The 24,881-nt window shown below is 34.1% G+C and overlaps 1 protein-coding gene across 19 annotated transcripts in view; it reads right to left on the bottom strand.

Annotated features, from left to right (window-relative positions):
* R3HDM1 (R3H domain containing 1) overlaps positions 1–24,881 on the bottom strand; it is a 171,153-nt gene that overhangs the window by 109,361 nt on the left and 36,911 nt on the right. For all 19 annotated transcript variants that reach the window (XM_023527497.1, XM_023527496.1, XM_011354484.2 and 16 more), the window contains exons 2-3: positions 4,594–4,802; positions 2,979–3,189 (exon numbers count right to left, since the gene is read on the bottom strand). In XM_023527497.1, coding sequence (XP_023383265.1) covers positions 2,979–3,149 — 171 coding nt within the window. In that variant the 5' untranslated portion in view covers positions 3,150–3,189; positions 4,594–4,802. The remainder of the gene's footprint in view (positions 1–2,978; positions 3,190–4,593; positions 4,803–24,881) is intronic.

Consider the following 24,881-nt stretch of genomic DNA (forward strand, 5'->3'; position numbering starts at 1 on the left):
GAGAATGCTGAGTTTGAATCGCTAATAAGCAGAACACAAGATTCCTAATTTTACATTTCAAGTAAATGACTGCAAAAATCAACACAAATAATTTACCTTAATTTAATCTGAGAAATCTAACCCTGAGAAAAATCAAACATTAGAGGCCATATAAATAAGTTATACAAAGGAAAATGAAGCAAACACCCCTCCCTTATTTATCCTATGTTAAATAGTAGTAGTAGTCTAACAAATTAAAATTTTTCTAGATTTAGGAACCTGACACCTCACCACCCCAATCTTTCAAATACATAATGATCAAAGAAAGTCCATCATATAACTTAAGACTGGCAATAGAAATAGTGTGTGGCAGTAGAAAACTTACTAAGTTAATGCGTTGCAAACTATTTTGGACCATTATTAACAAGAACAACTCCACAGCAATTAGGTGGGAAAGTTAACTTCTTGACATTAATGCACAAAGAGTACTTGAATTAATTCTAAAGTATTCTTAAGAAATTCTTAAGTAGTCCTAAAACTTATAAAAGATTATAGTCCAAAACAAAACTTTGAATAAAAAACACAACATATTTAAAGAGTAGAGCACTATGCAAGCAGATTTAAAAAAGAAATGGTCAAGGAGTCCATGAGATAATCTCTACTTGGAACCATCCAAGGTGATGTCTGCTGGCCTCTCTCTAGTTTGATAAAATTATTTTTTTATGTAAATGCTATCATTTACAGATAGTAGAAAATTATAAGATTTCTTTATAGTACTGAAGAAGCTATGACATCTCTTCATTTTTTATCCACTTTTGTCTTCCATTCCTAATTTCCATTACTTAAATCTCTTCTGTGTGAGTTATTTAGACTCCAAGCCTCTGCCAGACATCTTGATGGAGGCATCTTGGACCTCAAAAAGCTCCAAGCAGAGCAAATATTCCCACACATTATAATTCTTAATAAACATTTGGATAATCAATAAATATAGCATTCAATGTTCTCTGTTCCTCCTTCCAATCTTTACAGTCACCATGCTACATGGAACATGGTGTCAGAGACCGTGCCCATTTTTGCTTACTATAGTACTTCCTTTGCATAGAATACATTTTCAGTAAATGTTTGGGGAATGCATGAAATTTTCCTATGGTATTAACAACTGGGCCATATTACAGTGGTCCATCTAATAGTGGTCATCAGAACATTTCTGTGCTTATTGCCAAGGGCAATACAACAGACTTGGTTGTATAAAAGGCAATAATCCAAATTAATCGCTTGTTGATAAACACGACCTGGAAGAGTAAATATCAGGTACAGAAAGAGACTAAAGGTTAATCGCCTGTTGATAAACACGACCTGGAAGAGTAAATATCAGGTACAGAAAGAGACTAAAGGAAACCTTTTAGTATTTTAATCACGAATGCAATAGAATCTTAGCAGATTTTCTCTGATTTAATCAGAATACTGGCATGCTGCCATCACTGAGTGTACTGATTGCAGGCATGGCAATTTTTTGTTTAAAAAGTGCTATTACTAAAAATGACTAGAAAAAATGTTATTCCTCCCAATTGCTTACATAATTGCCACTTGACTAGACTTACTCAGTGGGGCCTAAATGCTTTTTTATAGCTGTATGAACTGCTATCATTTTCTAACACATTTCTGGTACATAGTGGAAAATAAACTTTGACTGAGGGAATGAACCTTTAAAAGAGACTTCTTTACTTATCATAAAAAGTGAGGGTATAATTTTTGAAATGTAGCCCTCAAGGTCTTTAGGACATAGAAAGAAAAACAGATTATTTCCTCCAATAGAATTTTTTATTCTTTGGCTAAACTAAAACATAAGTATTAAAGATAGTATTTTGAGATAACTTTTTGTAGTAGATTAAAGAAAGGTCTTTTCTACTGAGAGGCAGGGTCTAATTCTCCTTGCCCTGAATCTGGGTTGGTTTTATTGACATGTGTTATCAAAAGACAACAATGAAAGTAACATACTGAGACTTCTGAGCCCATTTCAAAGACCTTGCAGCTTTGCTTGGCTCTTGGAACATTCTTTCTGGGATCCCTAAAATAGTCTAACTATCCTGGGGCTTACGTGCTAGAGGGACCGCAGGTAGGTGTTCTCACTTCCAGCCAGCCTACATCCCAGCCATTTGCACCAAGGTGCCACATATGTGAGTGAAACAGTTTTGGACCTTCCAGACCAGCCCATCTGCCAGTTAAATATCAGCTGGGGCCTTCTTTTGACTCCTTGTATAGTAGAAAATTCACTCAGCCAAGCCCTTGTTCCCTTTCCTAACTCACGAATCATGATATTAAAAAATAAAATGCAATAGAGTTTTAGCAAGTTTCTGTTTTAAAATGGTTAGTCCTTGGTTTTGTGGTAATCTGTTACATAGCAAGAGATAAGTGGAACACTTAGAACTGAATACTGTAAGTACTACTTGAAACAATTTTTACTATCTTGAATCTTTGACCAACTCCTCAATTTCCATCTATGCTTGGAATTAAAAGCCTTGCCAGTGGTTAGTTTTACGTCATCATATATGTGTAGCATCAAAAACCTCAAGTGACTTTCTCCACCACCCAGCAACTATTTTTCTCAGTCATGGTTGACTGATTCCTCCGAAGGCTGTTTCTGCCAATAGAACTTCTACAGTTTCCACCACTCTATTCTTTTATCCTCTAAGAGCTCTTAAGTTAAATTCTGAACTCTCACAATACTGATAGATGCAAAGTGGAATGAAAAAAGTAGAAAGCCAGTAAAAAATGTATTGGCCACATACAAAATGAAAGGAATTATATGATATAAGCAAATCAAAGAGCTAGACTGAACAAGCTAGACTGAACAATCCAGATGGCTCAAAAACCAGCTGACAAGCATGTCACAATAGGTCAACTTACCCTTTTGGAATTCTGAAAGCGAGTTTTGTATGAAGAGTATAACTATATATTGAATATTTAGTATTGGTAGCCAGAGAGAAAATTCTGTTTACCTGCAAATCAATATTGTTGTCAATACAACGTTCATTCTTCTCTGCCAAAATCTTCCCATAGTTTTCTGATTTAGTAAGATTCTCAACTCTGGTTGTATCTTTCACTTCTGCCTCCAAATCCTTCATTGTTTCAGTTTCATTTTTTACAGTAACAGTATCAGACATCCTCATCAGCAAAGGTTATTTTAGAATTCTACACGGAACTTGAAGCCTTAGCAAGAAAGAAAAAAATATTTAATTTTGTCTAAAATGTTTCTTACATTTAGTTACTGTACTGACTGAGTATTCTATGTTCCATGAATAATGTTGCGTATACCCAGATAGAAGCAAAATTCTTGATTTCAAAGAGTATACAGGTTAGTGGCAGACATGTTCAAATAAAAAAAAATCATCATACAATGAGGTACGAGCTAATTTTGATGTACATACCATTTGTGAAAGTTCTTAAGAAATATTAAGGAATGAGCCATATTGAGATGGAAAGTAATGGCTGGAGTTATAAATGTATATTTAGATTACATTAGAAATCATTTTTCTCTGAAGGGATATTTCATGTGGGAAAAATATCTTCCTATAATAGCTTTCGTCTAGATTTCTAAAATCTCAATTTCTTAAATTACTCTGCAATTCTGAAAGAAAATAATTAAAAAAAAAATACCAGCAATACTGCATACAAAACACAGTTGTGAATCTGTATTAGTAACTATTTGGCATTATGAATCAAGCATTAAAAACTTTCCTGACTTGTGTGATTCAGTTTCAAATAACACATGACCAGATGCTCTAGTATATGGACTCCATAGGCTAGCAAATACATAAGATCCCAATATATTTCATATCTTTAGTGAGTTTAAGAAAACACTGGAGACTTTATACTGGATATCAAATAGGAATGTATCAGATAGCTGTCATTTTAGAAACTGTGAACTTGAAGAGCAGAACTTGATGTAAACTTTTCCCCCTGGCTTTACTGAGATAATTGGCATAAAACCATGAATAAGTTCAAGGGGTACAAATGTAATAAGAAATGTTTGACACATGTATGTATCACTAAATGATTACCACAATCCATCACCTCATACCACTACAATTTTTTTTTTGTAGTGACAACAAAAATAACTTATTTTAAAATGCACCAAGAAAAAATTAAGATACACTGGACAGACAGATACAGGTTAAAGTAAGTATGATAAGATGTTAATGGCTGTTCACTGTAAAATTCTTTAAACTTTTCTGAAAACTTCATGATAAAATCTTGAGGAGAAAAAAATCAGTAGAACTTGTCTTCTCAATATAAATCTGGAAAATTCAAGAGTTCTTTTCCTGAAGGAATATTTTGCATTTAAATATCTAAATAGATTTCAGAAATCCATAAATATGCCTGAAAAGTTTAAAAAAAGAGAAATAAATCCCAAAGTCATGAGTAGACTCAACTGAAGGAAAAAACATGTCTCCCTTAAGTATATTCCATGCCAAGGTTAACTGGTTAATTCTCAAAATAATAAGGTTACTAGGGGAGAGAGAGTTACTTATGATACTTTGGCTCCTTCCTTTTTATATGTAATATTTTGAAAGAAAAAGGGATGTGTTTTTCTCAAGTGACCAGAGAGGTTACCTGATGTGTCCTATGGATTTGGAATTGTGGAGTCCCACAAAAATAAAATAAAATAATCCAAGGTTCTTTTTCACAGTTGTCAGCCAGGATGTCAATTGTATTGAACCATCTGGAATCTGGCAGAAGGAGTCCCATGTCCTTGTCACCACTGTAGATTTCTGGACTGAAATGGACTGTCTTGGATCAAATATATCATACCTTTCAGTGGCCTAAAATTAAAACAAAAGAAAAGATTTTAACAAAATAGGCAAGTGAAATGGAATCCTATACAATTAGGAAATTAAAAGTATTGCTGTTGGTGATTTTATTATTTTCTTGTTCTAAACAAGAGTCAGAACACTTAGTTAAAACTAATTCTGCCATGTATTAGTTCTGTGAGCCTGAATAGGTCCCCGAGGCCACCTAGAGAGTTTCGCAGTAAAAGCTGTGAGGGGAAGCAAGGGAGCTAACATATAATAGGAACCTAGTACATGGTTGGTATTGTAAGGGAGATATTATCTTCATCTTACAAATAAGAGAAAAAAATGGTTTGCCCAAGATCATAACCAGGAACACTTGACTCTGAGAACTATGACTTTGAGTTTTCTTCTAGAGCTATAACTCTGTGGAGTGAAGAGAAGACTGTAATTTTGAATAATAATCACACTCTAGGTTTTTAAAAGAACAAAGGGCTATAATAAGCCATTTAACATTTTCAATGAAACACACATTGTCTGTTAAAAGTAAATATCTATAAAAGATAGAATGACTATCTTAAAAGACATCTGAAAGATCAATGCCAAAATTCTTGCAGTGTCATCTGCTTTTAAGTCAGTTTTATTATTTTTTTTTGGTGTAAGTGAATATATCATAGCAAATAAACAACTCTAAAAATCCTACATAGCTCTTCCATCTTCCTTTGATAATTTTGTTGTCAATAAACAGAATACTATAGACTTAAGGTGAAACAACTGAGCATAATAAGGTCTAAGCACCAATAGATACAGTACTAATACTGCTGAGTATGCATCATAGAACAATTCACATCTTATATTAACTTCAAAAACTACTTGAAATATAATTATTTAGAACCTTGATATGGATTTACATTAGTTTTCACACCTCCATTGCACTGTGTTTGACTAAGGACTGATAGAAAAGGATCACTTTATTATGCCTAGGGCCTAATTATTGGTTCTACAGCACAAAAATCTGAAAAGTTCTGCAATCAAAAAATACTCTAATTTCACACAATGAAACCCAGTTTACTCTAGATTAACAAAAATATCAAAAAATCATTTAAGTTAATTTTCTTGTGGGAGAGAAAGCTGGCTCTTATAGGTAAAAACAAAGTATTGTTCACATGAATATTAAGGAGGGGAAAAAAGAGTTACATTATTGAAGTTATCTGGATAGAATCTGGCAAAGACACTGCATTGTTCTTTCCTTATGGCTACCTGGTTATTCAATGTCATTTCATTAGATGAACACAAAGCTGTATTTCTTCCCTTAGAAGAAAAAAAATGAAATCAGGCAGGCACATTTATAAAATAAATCAAATGCACAAAACCAACACACATCAGTTTTTCCTAAGGTTATAAATTGACATAGCCAATTCGTCAAAGCCCCCTAGTGAGAAAAGTAGGAAAACTATGCTTTATTTATAAATAGTGGAAATTCACATTTTGAGAATCAATCACTTGTCAGTTACTTGAAGAATATAAGCACCAATATTTCAAAATGCTAAATGTCTATGTGATTTATAACCATTTCCTGTCATACAACAAAAATGTACTGAGTAACCAGAGCAATAACCAAAGAGTAGCAATAAGTATTAGCTATATTTAAAAAGAGCAAAAGAGAAAGAACTATCTTGACCTGAGTTTGTTAAATCCAAAAGAGGTGGTTAATTATTACATTTATCAATAAATATACAAAAATAATTTCAAGAGGGGAAAAGACTTTTGGTTAAGTTGAAGAATGGGAGGAAATAATTTTTTGATGGAGTCCTACAAAATTATGGGACAAATTACTTTTAGAAAAAAAAGTTATATGAAGAGGAAGGTTTTACCTGAATGTGTGGCATTCTGAGTGGAGAAATGGGGAAGATAGGAAAAAGAAACCCATTTAATGGAACTAGAGCATATTAACTGGGGTCGAAGACAAAAAAAAAAAATTGATGATACCTAGAGTTGGAAAGGGCATGGGGAATGGGAAATCTCAAACACTGGCAGTTCACTTTAGTAAATAATTTGTGATACTGAATAAAGTTCAAATTTCTCATATCCTAGGGCTTAACATTTCCATTTCTGGGTCTACACACTAAAGAAACTCACACATGTGCATGAAGAGACATGTACAAAAATATTCACTACGTTGTTTTATTTAAAAGCAAAGAATGAGAAAGACCAAATGTATACCAAGAGAGAAATTGATTAAAAAAAAAAAGCATGTTATACTCACATTGTACAATATGAAAAACAATGAGAAAGAATGAACTAAAGCTGCGTCAACATAGATCTCCAAAAGAATGTAAGAATGCTTAGTGAAAAAACAGAATATCTACAACACATCTTAGGTAAGAATTTAAAAACTACACAAGCATGGATGGGAAAAATACATACCTATTCCATGCTAGTAATTCCCTGTAGAGAGGGAAAGAAAAAGGTTTCAGATGAGATTTTAAAAAGGGACTTCAGTGATGACTTTGTTATTTCATTTGTTAAAAGGTCTGTAGCAAATATAAGAAAAAGTTAGTATCTGCTAATTCTGAGTAGTAAGCACTGAATGTTATAATCCTTCTTTTTCTGGTCTTGACATTTTTCATTAAAAATGCTCTAGAAACAACAGGAGAATAACATTAAAGGGTGGCTACATTTAAAGTTAAGATTAGAAGTTTAGTCTTGATTTCATGAGGAACATGAAAGCCTGAGTAATAAAGGAACTTATTTTAAGAGAAGCCATGGAGAATTATTTTAGCTACAATATAGATGGACTGTGCTCTAGCAGGTAAAATATTATGAGAGTTGTGATGGAAAAGTGAGTAGAGTTTAGACAAAGGATTAAGAGGTGAAGGCTGAAAAAGAAAAAAGATTTCATTCATTCACTCTAATCTTTTGACTGGATACTATATGCTAAAGCACTGCTCAAAGTGCTGAAGATACAGCAGTGAACCAGGCAGACAGGATCCCAGCATTCAAGGTGCTTACACTCCACTGCAGACAAAACAAACAAGATAATTACTGATTGTGATATATACTTTAAAACCAATAATGTTAACAGCAAACTCTTAAATAGCTACTTATTCACAGAACACTATTCCTAATGCTTTAACTGTATTAATTTATTTGATCCTCATAATGACCCTATCAGGTAGGTGCTCTTATTATCCCCATTTTACTAATGAGGAAACTGAAGCAGAGAAAGATTAAGCAGATTGCCCAAGATTGCAAGAATAGTTTGGCAGAGTTAGGATTTGAATTCAGGCAGTCTGGCTCCAGAGCCCTTGCTGTATTAGCCACTTCCTATATGTACTGCCACTAGAAATAAAGAGGTTAACATAACTGAAAGTAACTAATTGGGGGAAGCCAATTAGATACAGGGGTAGTTAAGGAAAAGGCTAGGGATGTGAGAGTTGGAAATAGTTATGACAGGACACAATGAAGATGTGGGTGCTTGCTACCCACTAACTAGGAAATACATGAGGGGTAAAGAGGATTTGGTGCAGAACAATGATGTCAGTTTTGCAAACATTAAGTTTAAGGTGCCTTCAGGACACTCAGGTGGAAAAATCTAACAGGGAGTTGGATGACCTGGACCTAAGGAGAGAAGGCAGAGCTGATGCTATTTATTTGGGTAGAATCGCTGTACAGATGGAAGCTTTAAATTATCAGCACAGATGAAGCTGCCCAGGAGTCAGTAAATAAGAAAAGTGGGCTTTGGATAGAATCCCTAGGCAGCGGTCCCCAACCTTTTTGGCATCTGGGACTGGTGCTCCTATGCGAATCTAATGCCTGATGACCAGAAGTGGAGCTGAGGCAGTGATGCTAGCACTGGGGAGCGGCTGCAAATACAGATGAGGCTTTGCTCCCTCGCTACTCATCTCCTGCTGTGCAGTCCAGTTCCTAACAGGCCATGGACTGGTACTAGTCCACGGCCCGGGGGTTGGGGACCTAGCCCTAAGGAACACTAAACTCTTAAGAGATGAGTAAAGAGATAGAGGACCAAAAAGATTGTACTGGATTTGGCAACAAAGTTAGGAGATATAAAGTTAGGGGAAGACTGCCAGGTTGGAAAGTGTATAGGCCAAAGAGAAGTAGATGAAGGAAGGAGAGAAGATTTAAGAAGAAAAAAGATGAGGATGAGAAGGAAAATGTGAAGTGGGACAAAATGAGAAAATAGGGTCAGAAGCACAAATGGAGGGAATAAGCCTTTAAAATATTTATTGTCCTCAGAAACAGAAGGGAAAATGGCAGGAAACATGGGAAATTCATATCTAATAAACTCTTAATATTTTATTTTACCTAGAACATTATCTGCTAAAAGTGAAGGAGCTGGGATGGCTGTGGGGTTTGGTGATAACAGTGAGTGAGGATAAATAATGGGAGTAAATCTTTAAGAGGAGGCTCATTAAGGCTGACACCAACATTCAAGACTGTTTAGGAACAGCCTTTTCTGGGAAGAAGGCTGGGGAGTATAAGACGGTCCTGAGACAGTAAGACATCCAACTCTACAGGGAGAGGACAAGGGAAAGGCTGCATTTGGGACTCTCCTACCCCTTGCCCTATGCGTTCCTCCTTTGGGCTGGTCCTGATTCATATACTTTATAATAAAACTGAAATCATAAGTACAGGACTTTGCTGAGTTCTCTAAGTTGTTCCATCAAACCTGAGGATGTCATGGGAACCTTCAAATTTGTAGCCGGATGGTCTGAGTGAGGAAAGACCTGTGGAGAACTGTGCTCTGAAGCTGCGAATTTTGGCCTAACTCTGGGTTAGCTAGTGTCAGAAGTCACTGAAGTTACCAATTTTTGCATAGTCTAGTCCATACATCACATTCTTTACTAATGTATTTCATGTTAGGTTCATAGTATAATATCTGTAGTTTATAGTTCATGAATAAAAGTGAACATCACCATGAGCATAATCCCAGTTTCTTTATTCAGTCATTTCTAATGTCAACACTGAGAAGGCATGTGGCAAGTGCTAGGTCATCCTAGAAGAAACTTTCAGTCTTTACTGGTATTTTAGCTAGACTCTAATATTGTATTCTCTTTACTCCTTCAAAATTTTATTTGGCTACTTTCCCTCCATACTACTAATATGACTAAATGAACCTATCTCTCTGTACTTTTTATCTATGACTAGCATTTCATTTCTATCATAGGATCCTAGTGAAAATTCTTAAGGGCCTTAAAAGTATTAAGCTCTGTCATCAAAGAGTCTTAGCAGAACTCACGCTGGGCTCCTGGCACATTTATCTAATCCACCTAAAGGTTCTTTGATGGCTTAATGTGTTTCATCAGCATGTGAAACTTCATATTCTCTAGCAGCAGATCTAACATGACCCATTTTCTTCTATGACAAAAATCTGTTTCCTTTGTAGGATTTTAATTTAGGTTACAATTGACAGACATTCTGTTTTAGAACTACTAATGCACTACCTTTTCACTTCTTGAATTGCCGACTACATTCTTTCTAACAAAGGATCACAACCCTCTTTTAAGAAAGCACCTAGGGATTATGCTCAGGGAAAAGGGCTCAAAAATGTTTTATTTCTTCTTTCAGAGAGCATTTAATGGTCAGTAAAAATAGCTTAAAAACAGCTTGAGGTAGAACAGGTGTTGTCTTTCAGTTGCCATCTTCTACCTTCATACTCTATAAAAGGATGTGTGCAAACACTTTTATAGCTTGAAGATGCTCCTGCTAGGCATGAGTGAACACTGCTGAGAACCTCATAGTCTCTAGAAAATCACACTATATACTGTATTCATAGAGTGGGCAGATAAAACTTCTCAAAGTATCTAAGATTCTGTCCAATTTAATTGGTTCAACTTCCTATGGCTTTGCACAAAATGAATAACTTCAGAGTCTAATACATTTCAGATTTGATTTTTTAATGGCTTTCTTTCATTACTTACTAGCTATGTCCACCACATCAAATTGTTTTAGTGGTTATTAATATTTAAGAAATTTCTTTGATTTTCTTTTACAATTGTTTTATTGGAGCACAACAGGGGAATCAGTCTTCAACTTTAGTTGTCATTCATTTTCTACTTGTTAAAAGAAGTTGTGGTTTGGTTAGCGCTTTGAAAATACTGAGTAATTCTCTCTCGCTCTGGTGATCCTGCATTGTAGTATGACATGAGATGTGCTTGCAAATCAGTCACTACATACGTTCACACTACTTGAAAAAAGCTGCATGTGATTTTTTGGAAGTGCCTGTTGTTGAAAGAGCAAATCAAATATACTTTTTAGCACTGAATACAAAGGAAAGGAGAAAAGATGTCAAATCAACATAGTAGACTGAGTAAATACAGCACTGATACATGTGCAGGTTCACAGACAATTTTGCATGTGGTTTTTGGTTCTCCAGATACCTACATATGAATTTTAGTTAGCAACTCTTGTTTTATGTTTTATATGTGCATGTTATGTATAAATACTACATGTTATATTTTATATATGCATTTTATATATAACCTTTATATGCCTTTTATATAAAAAATATAAAATGAGGGTTGTTAACTAGGATTAATGGAAAGGCTCTGGAGAATGAAGAATCTTTATCTATGCATATGAGTGTATACACACACACACACACACATATATACACATACACATATATGTATATGTATAGGGGAACAGTTGGCTCTCTATCACAGGTTCTGCATCTGAGATTCAACGAATAACAAATTAAAAATGTTTTTTAAAAAGTTATGTTGTTGCTGATATGTACTCTGTATTTAGGCCTATGACAGTCGTCTGTACGAAACATGTAGAGACTTTTTTGTCATTATCCCCTAAAAATACAATATAACAACTATTTACATAGTATTTACACTGTATTAGGTATTACAAGTAATCTAGAGATTTAAAGTATTCGGGAGTACTATGCCATTTTATTAAAGGGATTTGAGCATCCTCAGATTTTGGTATCTGAGGGGTGTCCTGGAACTAATCCTCTATAGATACTGAGAAACGACTGTGTGTGTGTGTGTGTGTGTGTGTGTGTGTGTGTGCGTGCGCGCGCGCGCGCGCGCGCATGCGTGCGTGCATCTGTGTGTATACTAGAGATTTTTTTTTAACTTGCTCTGAGACAAGTGAGGGTAGATTGAGAGATATTAACTGGACTTCTCTAGTTACTAAAGTACATCTATGAAACTCTAGGGCTTAGAAGAACTTAGTCAAAAAAATAAAAATCATTGTATTAACTCTTAAGGATATCATATGTAAATCAGAACAGGGGGTGGTCAGCTATGAAAGTGTGACAAGTAGATCTGCACAGAAATAGTAGTTTTTTTGTCCTATATCACCCCCACTCTGTGCCCCACACCAAGAATCTAATTATATACCACAGAAGAGAACTATATAAGCAGTTGAGACACCAAAAGAACACAGAAATTAAAAATACTACATAATTCCAGGGGAGGGAGGGTTATACGTGAAAATGATGTTTAAGTCAGCTCTGAAAAGATTTTCATCTTACATATCCTTCTCTGCTTTTTAAACAAACATAACTGTAAATTTAATTTTCTTCCCTGTTAGCTCTATGCTAGTTAACACAAAACCACAGTGCTATTAAGATATACTATGCCTTCACCAAATTGCTGTCTTCATCTGCTTTATAAAATATGATGACAGTTGCTAGGTTTGTGATTATGTAAACAGATAAATGCTAAGTAAGCTTTTGTTTAAAGTATTTTAAATACTAAAATATGAAGTACAAAATTGTGAGGAAAACATTTTTTAAATGTTAAAACTCTCTGTACTATTTTTGCTACTTCCTGTGCATTTAGAATTACTTCAAAATAAAAATTCAAAAATGAAAGAAAAAAATTCTAACATATAGCGACTGTAAAAACATTTGGAAAATACAGAATGGTATTAAAAAAAAACCCATTAGAGGTATAAAAATTAAGTTTACCTATAATCTGGAACACAATCATGAAGTGGGATATTTTCTTAAGTATCTTGGTAAGTTAAAATTTAAAAACTGCTAAAAACAAATCTGAAAAATTAATAGAAAAATCATTTAAGAGAAAAAGAATTCCCTTTAACCATCTAAAATGTATATCTTTGGAAGACATTTTAAATGCTGATTTCAATATGTGATTATTTCAATCCACTTGTAATGCCTGAAACATAAGTTTCTAAAAATTAAAGAAATCAAGCAAAGGGTAAAATCTATTTATTTATTTATCCAATAGTTTCTTTTATAAAGTACAGATTTTAACATAAATTAAAATGTAACCTATAACTATTAATTAATGCCCCGAAATTTAAAGTCAAGGGCAGATCTGGTTCCAATGAAAACTGAAAATCTGTATGATAACGAAAATTTAGTGAGTGTATGTGTGTAAGTAAGTAAAGCCTGGACAGGAGAAAGACCTGAGGGTAGGGTGGAAAAGGGAGCAAAATGCCAAGAGAGGGACAAAGGCAGAAAGACTGTCGGACAGAAAGAACAGCAATCAGTGACTGGGAAAGACACAAATTGGAACAGAGAGGTAGGAAGAAAGAGGCACAGAAGAGAAACAGGAGAGTAAGAGGGAAAGAGGGAAGGGGTAGGAGGGACAGACAGAGAGAAAAAGGAGAAAAGGGACATTTAGAACCAGAGACAAAGGGAGAGGGAAAGATGGATTAAAAGAAGAGGAAGAGACAGACAGAGAGAAAAAGAGAGAGACAAACAGGGAGATACAGAGACAGCTAGCCAGAAGAGATACCAGGGATAGGGAGAGCACAAGACAAGTAGAAAAGACAGACACACATACACATGTACTGATAGACTGATTCATTCAGAGAGGAAGAGAGACACTTGAGACACCAGGTAGAGATGGAAAGAAAGGCAGAGAGACCTAGACAAGATGTGAGACTAATGGGCTGGGGGAGAGAGAGGGAGAGAAGACAGACAGGGAGAGGCAAACACTCAGAAAGAGATACACCCGTGCGCGCACACGGCAGAGGGGAGCAGAGACAAACAGAAACCTAAAGAAATGAAGAAAAGAAAAGGTTATAAAACAGAGAAAAGTGAAATGTGACAAAAGATGTATAAAATGAGTTGCAGGTAAGAATTGAGAGTATGTGCTATTTTTTTCTTTTGTAGTTCTCAACATAAAGAAAATCTGAAGCTTAAAAAAGAAATGATGATGAAATTCTGCTGGCATTAGATGGAAATAATGTACCCGATAAAAGGCCTTACTTTTAATAACAGCTATTAATATTTTTATGATCTTAATTACTTACATAGCTGCAAATCAGAAAGAAATAAAAGAGGAATAATGATATTCAGCATTGATAAAAGGTCATTTAGTGATTTTCCTCTTATATCCTCTAAAATGAAGATGAGTTATTTCTCAAAATCAAAGTAGTTGTTTCACATGGAGAAGAGGGAGACTGAAAATATCAGAGTGGTACCAAATACTGTTAAATTTTTGACTAATTCCAGGTAAAAAGCAAGCAAAACTTAAAAAAAAAAAAAACCTTTCAAACAAGTCAGTTATATACTAATGAACGTATTTTAGTTATTTGGTATTTCCTATACTGTGGGATTCTAGTTTTGAAGAATCATAAAATATCAAAGTAAATGTTAAAGTTTTTAGACAGTGTGGTTAGAAATCAGATAGTTTAAAAATATTAGTTGATTAGCATTTGCTCTTTTGCAATGTAATATTTAATTATGCTAAGCATAGCAATGACAGATCTAGGTTTTGCTCTGTTATAAGCACTTTAAAATTATTCTACCTCTTTGCCCAAAAAGGGTATAAAAAATTAACATCAATTTTGAAAGTTCTTAGTAAGAAACTAAGAAAATTTAAGAAAATTTCCAAAAGAAGAATCTCATCCACACTACTCGTCCCATAATGAATTTTTTAAGATTAAACAAGCCATAGAGTGTGTCTATTTTAGGATGAACCAGAAAGAGAAGTCATTTTTCTACTGACAGTTTGTTCTGCTATACACAAATAACAACGAGCATACATGGAAACTGTTTCATCGATGAGGTACAAAGAGTATCACAAATTTGGGGAATAGGGGAGAAGGAACTTGTACTACATCTGAGAAGGAAATGACTCCCTATTTCTCATTCTATCAACCTAAACAAATACATCTTTGCAAAAATAAACAAAAACTTTGGATATGGAAAAGATTTTGCCACACATGCCCCTAGCAAAAATTATGGTACTAAGTGAACAGAAATAACTTCATATATTTAATTACCTTTTGTACACATTTAGCAAATGAATCAAGAGTCACATACCTTCATTGTATTGGCATTTGCTTCATTATACAGAGTGAACGAAAATGTACTTTCCATAGTATCTGTAAACTGATGCTCTGCATTGCTCCTACAGAGCTCACCGCACACACAGCCAGCTGATTAGTCAGGCATTGGGAGAGTGCTGCTAGAGCAGTCTAAAGCACTTGCTGAGGACTCAGAGACAATAGAAAGTCAACAGCTGTATGTTGTGATGTCAGTAACACTCTAGCCAGTCACTACCGAGAATATCTGAAACGCATCAGAAGCTATATTGAGCTCTTCATTAGCAATTCAGAAGCAATGATGCAAAAACCCATGAAACTGTGAATGTGCAAAGACTGTCAGGATTTTTGAGATTTCTTGCTGTTAAAATTCTGTTGCATATCGATGCTTGACCTCACACTGATGAAAGAAGGTGAGATCATGATATTTTCCTCTAATTCCCTAATGAACAAGATGTATGGAATCTAGGCATGGTTTAACATATCAGATTTTAAATAATTCTCTTTGACACTTTAATATCAATAACAAAAAGCCTAAAATAAAATCAAAGACCATCTGTCTACAAAACCTGACATCCCATGAGACTTTTGCATCTTCAAACTGACTTAAATGTCACAAAGAAAGAAAAGGCATTAAAGGCATAATTCCTTGTTTTTTAATTTGTTTTTTTGCTAAAATTAAAACGAGCTTGCTTATTCTGGCAAGAGCATTACTTCTTCATACCAACAGATGGAGATAACAAGAGAACTGCCATCAGAGGACAAACCTGCCTTGTGTCAGATGCCTGTTGTCTATATCAGCTCAAGTGGCGAACTTACAAGAAAAGGAATCAATGGAAACCAAAATTTAAAAAACTCAATGTTCAATAGCTATGAAAATAAAGACAAAACAAAATGAAGAAAACAGGAAACATTTTGTCAATTGGGTAAAACACTGAATAAGAAGACGTACGTGTGTGTGTGTGTGTGTGTGTGTGTGTGTGTGTGTGTGTGTGTGTTTAATTCTAAACATTGATTTCTGTGATAGGTGGGTAAAGCACATGCCTGTTTCCCATTATGTGAAACAAAGATCATACTTTCCATAAGCATCAGGAATGCTGTAAGGATCCTATCAGACAAGGCTCAAACATTACCTGTACCATATGAAGAAACGAAATATACCACTAACCAGAAATACTACTTTTCTTTGCCACTAAAAGGTTAGCAAAATAAGACACTGACTTTATAACTTGAAAATGTTATTGCTTTTTCAAAAATAGGCTCTATTTCAGCCCTATAAATAGATTTGTTAATAATAGATATAAATTCACAAAACCTTCCCTGACTATTCAAACAACAAAGGTGGTAAGACAGCGAATATCAGTGATTTTTATCTGAGAGATTTCACATTAAAGTTTCCCAAAATCCCTATTTTTCCAGTTTCTCAAAATACCTACGATCCTTTACCATGCCCCGTACTTTTTGGTTCCTAGATACTTGCAAAAGGTGAAAATCAAATACCAGCCTGAGCACTCAAAAACAATTATCCAAGACCCTGACTTTTCCAGAAATGGTTACTACTACTATCAAAGGGTACAAATGATTTTTTCTCAGATGAAGTCTTTGTTACTTATAAGAAACATATATTCAAAGCAGCTTTCCTTAAAAACTGTAAAAAGAGCTCATTATAATGGACAAACTAAAATACAGAATAATGGACAAATTGAATGCAGGATAGCGAAAGAACCCGCTTTCATTGTGGCAAAAATTAAAATGAGTATTTCTACTTGTCAGAAAATTCACAATAAATACACTTGGATACATGAATAATATTTCAAATGACGCTACATCTGAGTTTCAGAAACTGTTAAGCCTTATAAATTCAAGTAATTCTGAATTAGTGAAAAATCATAATTAAAATAATTTAAAATGCAGTTTTATTATTTTTAAGTAGAAGCATGCTTCTAATTCTGAAGTGAAAGGACTTGGCTGTTAATAGTAAACTCTTGATAACGAATCCTTAATTTAGGAAACAACCTACAACCAGCTAATAAGACACAACCCCATCATTATTATTTTTGGATACATCATTAATTACATAAATTAGCTTTCTCTGTACCCTGTGTTTGATACAAATAACAGATTTAGAAAGGTTTCATATGATATCTTGGAACTGTGCTTAAAACATGCTGCCAAGGTCAGGTAATAGGAAAATGAATTAAACAGAACGAAGTTTGTGTTTGCATCTCAAATTTCGTACTGCATTTCTTAGAATGCGCAGCAATTTCATCTGCAAAAATAGAAGCACACTGATTCTATTAACACAGTGTTTAACTGTAGTTATAAGGTAAAGAGATAATTCCTAACTGAATTACAGAACTAGGGCAACGATGTGACTAATAACAGAAATTTAATTGTCTAAATCTAACTACTGACTTTGTTGATAAACTTTCTACACTTTTTTGGTGCCTTAAGTACTTAAATGACTTTTTAAGTGCTCAACCTTTAAAGCTGAAAATAACATTTGAACTTAATTCTCTAACATATTACCTAAGACATTCTAAATAAGAGTAAATGATTATCATTACCAAGGGCCATCTTACGATAACTAATTTTTAGAAATTTAACATTTTCTTAGACGTAGAAATCAGTATTTTGCAACCATAAATGTGGTTACAACCACTAATCTAATAACAGATTCTGGCAAGGATCATGAATAGATGACAAAAACCTAATGGATCAAAGATTGTTATTGAACAAGATATCTTTTAATTACCAATAACTTTAATTTCAAAGAGAAAAAGGATGTTTACAACCAGCAGACTCTACCTTGACCAAATTTAACATCACCAATAAGACAGGCTAAAACTACATGTCTCCTGATGTAATAAGGGACAAAAAATCACCTATGCAGTTTTCCTCTGAAAATATTTATTCTAAATCTAATCATAAAGAAACGATATAACAAATTTAGACTGTGGACCATTCTACTGAATAGTTACCTTGAACTCTTCAAATACCAATATTATGAAAGAAAAATAGGCAAAATTATAAGACAAGAGATACACAACAAATTTAAAATGTTTTATCTGACCAGATTCTGGTTTTTTAAAAGGCTATGAAGGATATTTAGAACAAGTGGAGGGAGCATAAATATGGCTAATATATTAGATAATATTTTATCAATGTTAAATTTTGGAGGTGTGATAAAAAATACACTAACCAAAGGGGGGGTAGGGTAGAGGGAGGATTGCTATATTTACTATAGCGTTTTAACACATCTTTTAAACTGTACTTTTATTAGGATTATTATTTTTTACAATGCTATGAAAGGGGGACAGGGAGGCTATTACATAGCAATACCTATTAGCAAATATACTATATTCTTCTTTTGAAGACTATGTAATTTGAAGTAAAAATACTTCATTTTGAAATGTTAAAAACAGGATGCAGAGGATATTATCCTGCTAAGGGAGGGTTCTTTCTGCTACTCCATGCCTGATAGTGTGGGTTTCTGCAACACCACCCACAACCCACTCTTTGTTTTGAGTAAGCTAGTCCCCCCAAGTGGTATTTATTTTGTGTTAGAGACATATACCAATAGTCCAGGGACACAAGACGACCAAGGCATTTGAACCCTAGAAATTTCCTCATTCTAATAAAATTCTGCTAGTTTTAATGAAAATGAAATTACAATAACACCAATGGAAGAAATTCATTTCCTATGGTCTGTTTTTATTTTCCAGCCAGAATAGCCCATTTGATAAAAACATTTGTTTCTAACAATCATCAAAAAACAATGAAAGTACAAAAATCTTGACTCCTGGCTCAGTCAAAATACTTCTATTTATATCATCCATCTTTAGTAAAATGTTTTCTTTGATTTATGAAACAAAAAATTTTACATTTGCAATGGATCTCTGAAGCATTCTATCTAGTTTACACCTTATTTCATAGCTCAGAAAACTAAAGCTCAGAAGTAGTGACATGATGGCTGTCTTAAAACTGGCTGTCTTAAACTGGACAGCAGTCTTAGCATAAAAGCTAATCAGATTTAGTAACAACTTTCTATCACACATTACTCAGAAGTGGCCCAACACTAACCTAGCCTAACCTTTGGCTTGTTTGCTCTTATTGGATTTAATAAATTGCAAAGGTGGATAATGTAAACATGAAGGGATTATGCCCCTCATGGGATGAATTCCTTTCAACTTTAGAACCATAAAGTTCATTCAGAGACTGCTTTTTCCTTATGTTCTGTTATAATGAGTCTCCAACTGTCCTAATACTTACATTTTGATGCTATGTAGCATTTTTAACATATGCTGCACCTGTGATTTTCTCCCCCAAAATGAAAGAATTTCATGACTTAAGTGTTTCCTGACCAATACACATGCAGTTAATTTAAAAAAAAAAATAACATGTATTGAATGTTTCAGTTTGATTACCTAAGATTAAAATCAATACATTTTTATTTGCTAATATTAGTAAAATGTGGCATATGTACCTCACACCTGTCAGAATGGCTACCATCAATAAATCAAATAAGTGCTGGCGAGGATGTAGGGAAAAGGGAACTCTCATACACTGTTGATGGGATTGCAAATTGGTACAGCCACTATGGAAAACAGTCTGGAGGTTTCTCAAAAAATTAAAAATGGACGTACCTTTTGACCCAGCAATTGCACTTCTGGGTATTTATCCAAAGAAAACCAAAACCATAATTCGTACAGATCTATGCATCCCTATGTTCATGGCAGCACAATTTACCCATCAACAGACGACTGGGTAAAGAAGTTAAAGTTCATATATACAATGGAATATTACTCAGCCATTAAAAAAATTAAATCCTACCATTTTCAACAACAGAGGTTATTATGCTGAGTAAAATAAGTTAAAGATAAATACCATATGATTTCCATATAAATACCATATGATTAAATACTTATATGCAGAATCTAACAAACAAAAAGAAACTAATCAAAAACAGACTCACAAATATAGAGGACAATCTGGTGACAGCCAGAGGGGACGGGGGGTTGGAGGACTGGTAGATGGAATGAAGGGTTAAAGAAGTACAAATCAGTAGTTGATAGATGGTTATGGGGACGAGGAGCAGTTAGCATTAATGTAATGGCTAAGTGGAGAGCCAGAGGAGAAAAAGAGCAATTAGGGGGATCGTTTCATAAACTATATAAATGTCTCACCAATGTACTGTATACTTGAAACTAATAAAATAAATCAAATAAACAAATAAATAAATGTGGCATATATAGTATGCCAGGTAGTAAGTATGGTGCAAATATTAATTAGTTCTCATGACAATAATCCTAAAAGAGACATTATTATCCTTAGTTTAAAGCTGAAAAGACAGGTACAAATAGATTAAGTGACTTGTCCTTGTAGTGCTGGTATAGTGCCAAGGAAGGGTAAGAGTTAAAAATGAGGCTGAAGATTTAAGCAGGAGTAAAACAGGCAAAGCCTTGTGAGTGAAATTTAAGAGCTGGAATTTTCCCACGACTAATCAGAGAGACAATAAAGATATCAGGTTACTGACATGAACAGATTTTTCACGGGGGCGGGGGTGGGACAGCTGATATCACAGAAATGGATGAGCCCTCTAAAGGAGAGTGTACACAGAGAACAAGCAAGGAGTTGAAGACTGAGTCCTGTGGAATAAAATATTTTATTTAGACCAAGTTTCGATAATACTGCAACAAATATATCAACAATAATACATGTATCTTGTGAGTCTATTCATCCTTAGTTCTAATTGTGAGAGACTTGATAGCAAAGGTTACTGTACTATTAAAATCTACCTAGTTTTTAAGTTTAGGTAACAAGAGTTCAGGCAGCAAGAGATACCTTTATCTCAAAACTTTATCTGTTTTTAAAAACTTTTTTTTGGAAATAATTTTAGACTTGGAGAAAATTTGAAAAATAGCAAAATACTGTATACAGTTCATTTGACTTCCCCTAACAATGTGTTTCATAATTATAAAACACACTGTTTTATAATTATGAAATCCACAATTACTGAAATCCACAAATTAACACTGATAGAATACTATTCTCTGATCTATAGATCTTATTGAAATTCCTTAAGAAAATGAATTTTCCAGTTTTCCACCAATATTCTTTTTCCTGATCTAGGATCCAACTCAGGATCTCATACTGCATTTAGTTTCCTGTCCATTTACTCTCCTCTGATCTGCGACAGTCCTTCAGATTTTCAGTCTTTTGTGAAATTTCTAATTTTGAAAAACGCTGGTCAGTTATTTAGTTGAATGACCATCAATTAGGGCTTGCCTTATGTGTTCTCCTAATTAGATTAAGAGTATTAACTTTTGGTAAGAATACCACAGCAGTGGAATTGTGCCCTTCTCAGGGTATCATATCTGGGTATACATGATGTTGATAGGTCTTATAACTGATAATTTTTACTTTAATTACCTGGTTAAGGTCAGGTGTCTGCTAGGTTTTTCATAGTTATTATTTTCCCCTTTGTAATCAATTCCTCTATAAGAAAGCACTGTCCCTTCTCTCCATTTATGTATTTATTTATATGTATGAATGTTTGGATATATATTTTATTCTGTGGATTATAATCTAATACTTTCATTTTTAAAATTTCTTTCTGGTACCACACGTTGTTCCAGGTTCATCTTGCATTTTCCCTGCCTTAGCTTTAGACTTAACCATTTCTTCAAGGATCCACGGTTCCTTTTTCTGGAGAATAATATTTAGAGAAGATCTGGGTACTTATGTGCTCACTGTGACTAGGGTCTCACTGCTTTGTCTCTCTCAAGACAAAGCTAGGACATACGCATTCACACACCTATATTTATTTCTGTGTTTCTGCATCTGCACTGTATTAAAAATCATGGGTTCATATGGATACCTTCAACTCCAGAGAAAACACGGTTCAATTCTAGTCTATTCTTTTCTTCATCTGTAACTGCTTACTCAACAAGAAATCACACTTTCATTATCTGTAATATATTCACTTATTTGTTCAATCTCAGTATAAACAAAAGTCAGTTTCCAAATACCTCTGTGAGCAACACATTTACTACACAGATTATAATACTTGTTCTTTTTGTCTTTAGTCGCAGATTACATAATCAAAATACTGTTTTCCAAAGTTCCCTTTCTTCTCTACTCAAGTCAGTTTGATTATGTTGTTCATTTCTAATATAGTTAGGTTAATTTGTGTTTGTATTCCATCTTGAAATCCATCCCCTCACCCCCCACCACACCCCCATCCAGGTGGATTTTTATTTTTGGAGGGTATGTGAAAAATTATCAGAGTTCTAAGAGTCACAGTTATATAAAAAAATGTAGTTGGAGAAGTGCTGCTCCCCTCTCATCCTTAGTATCTCATTCCCATTATCTCCAATCTTTCTACCTCCTTTCCGCCTATTTCCTATAGGAAACCAATTTCAATAGTTTCTCGTTTATCATTCCTGTATTTTTAACTCTTTTCACTTAATCGCACCATAACAGTTCAGAAATTGTCCTCATTCTTTCTTACAGCTGCATATTACTCTATTGTGTGGCTGTATCATAATTTATTCAGCCATCTTTCTGTATGGGCACTTCAATATTTTGTAATCACAAACACTCCTAAAATGAATAAATTTGTGATGTTGAAGGGAGTCTTTAGAGAAAATTCCTAGAAGAGGGATTGTTGGGTCAAAAGTACATATGTAGATTTACTAGGTACTAATTAATTACCCTCCACAAGAAGGGCTATGCCAGTTTGCTTTTCTACCAGCAGCAGAGTATAACAAGGGTGGCTACTTCCCAAAAGTCTTAAAATAGAACATACTGTCATTCTTTTTAATTTTTGCCATTCTGATAAGAAATGGTATCTCAATACTGTTTTAATTTGTATTTCTCTAATTTTGAGGGATTTTTTTTTTTTTGTATTTAAGGGTTACATTTACATTATTTGTGAGTTGTCCATTCATTTTTCTCCATTTTTCTATCACATTTTTGGTCCTTCAATTTTTTTTTTTGAGCAGGGGGTCCTTTAATTATTAAGAGTTCTTCATATATTAGGGATATCAGCCTTTTGTCTGTATATGTGAAACATTCTGTCTTAGTTTGTCGGCTGTGTTTTGACTTTTTCATGGTGGTTTTGCCATGCAAAATTTTCTTATTTTCATGTATTTACTAGTCTTTTACTGATTCTGGATTTTGAGCTGTAGTGAGAAAGTCTTCCCCTACTCCAAGGTTAAAGAAAATCTCATGCTTCCTTTTACTACTTGTATAATGTCTCTCTTTCTCCCCTCCTTCTTCCCTCCTCCCTCTCTCTCTCCCTCTCCCCCTCTTCCCCTCTCCCCCTCTCCCTCTCACATTTAGATTCTTAATCTATTTGGAGTTTATTCTTTTATTTCTTTTGGTAACAACTTTATTGATATATAATTCATATACCACAGATTTCAACCATTTAAGTATCTAATTTAATAGTTTTTAGCATATTTATAGAGTTGCGTGACCATCACCACAATCAACTTTAAAGCATTTTCATCACCCCAAAGAGAAATATTGTACCTTTCAGCAGTCACTCTCCTTTACTCCAAACTTCCTCAGCCCCTGGCATCCAATAATCCACTATCTGTTGTTGTAATCTGCATATTATAGACATTTCATATAAATGGAATACAATATGTGGCCTTTTGTGACTGCCTTATTTCATTTAGCATGTTTTCAAGTTGCTTCCATGTTGTAGTATATATCAGCATTTTTTATTGCCGTATAATACTCCACTGTATGGATATACCACAGTTGGTTTATCCATCTACCAGCTGATAGACATTTAGGTGGTTTCTACTTTTTGGCTATTACGAGTAATGCTATGAACATCTTTATACATATTTTTATGTTGAATTTATTCATGTATAAGATGTGGATCTAATTTTATCTTTTTCTAAATGGCTACACAGATATCCTGGCACCACTTGTTAAAAAGTCCATCTCTATCTCACTGATTTGAAATGCTGCCTTTATTTTTTCCATCTGAACCTTGGTTTGTTTCTGGGCTTTCTATTCCACTGCTCTATTTGTTTATTCAGGAGTCAATAGGACACTGTTTTAATTATATAAGTTTTATAGTACAGTAGTTCCCCTTATCCAATGTTTCACTTTCCTGGGTTTCTGTTACCTGTGGTCAACTGAGGCCCGAAAATATTTAAAAGAAATTTTCAAAAGTAAACAGTTCAGAAGTTTTAAATGACACATTGTTCTGAGTAGCTTAATGAAATCGCACACTGTCTGCTCTGTCCTGTCCAGGAGATGAATCAACCCTTTGTCCAGCAGAGCCACATTGTATGTACAAGACAGTTAAGATATTTTGAGAGACCACATTCACAGAACTTTGTTTACAGTATATTTTCATAATTGTTCTATTTTACTAATTATTGTTGTTAGTCTCTTACTGTGCCTAATTTATAAATTAAACTTTATAAATATGTATAGGAAAAAACGTTATATATATATGGTTTGGTATTACCCATGGTTTCAGGTATCCACGGAGAGTCTTGGAACATTTAGATAACTGGGGACTGCTATACATGTTTTTAATGTCTAGCAGAGGTAGTCCCAACTGGCAGTTTTCCTTTACTGACATCTTTATAATGTCCAATCATACTATTCAAGTCTACCCTTGTGGCTTTCAAAAATTTTAAAAAATTATACTCATATAGCTTTTGCACACTTAATTTTATTCCTAAGTATTTAATCTTCTTTGTTGCTATTGTAAGTGGGGTTTTTCACTATCCTTATGACTGCTACCTGGTAACTGTTTGTGTATATGATGCTATTAATTTTTCTAAGTTAATTTTATAT

This window comes from Pteropus vampyrus, unplaced genomic scaffold (assembly GCF_000151845.1).
Source record: "Pteropus vampyrus isolate Shadow unplaced genomic scaffold, Pvam_2.0 Scaffold17, whole genome shotgun sequence".
Taxonomy (NCBI): Eukaryota; Metazoa; Chordata; class Mammalia; order Chiroptera; family Pteropodidae; genus Pteropus; species Pteropus vampyrus.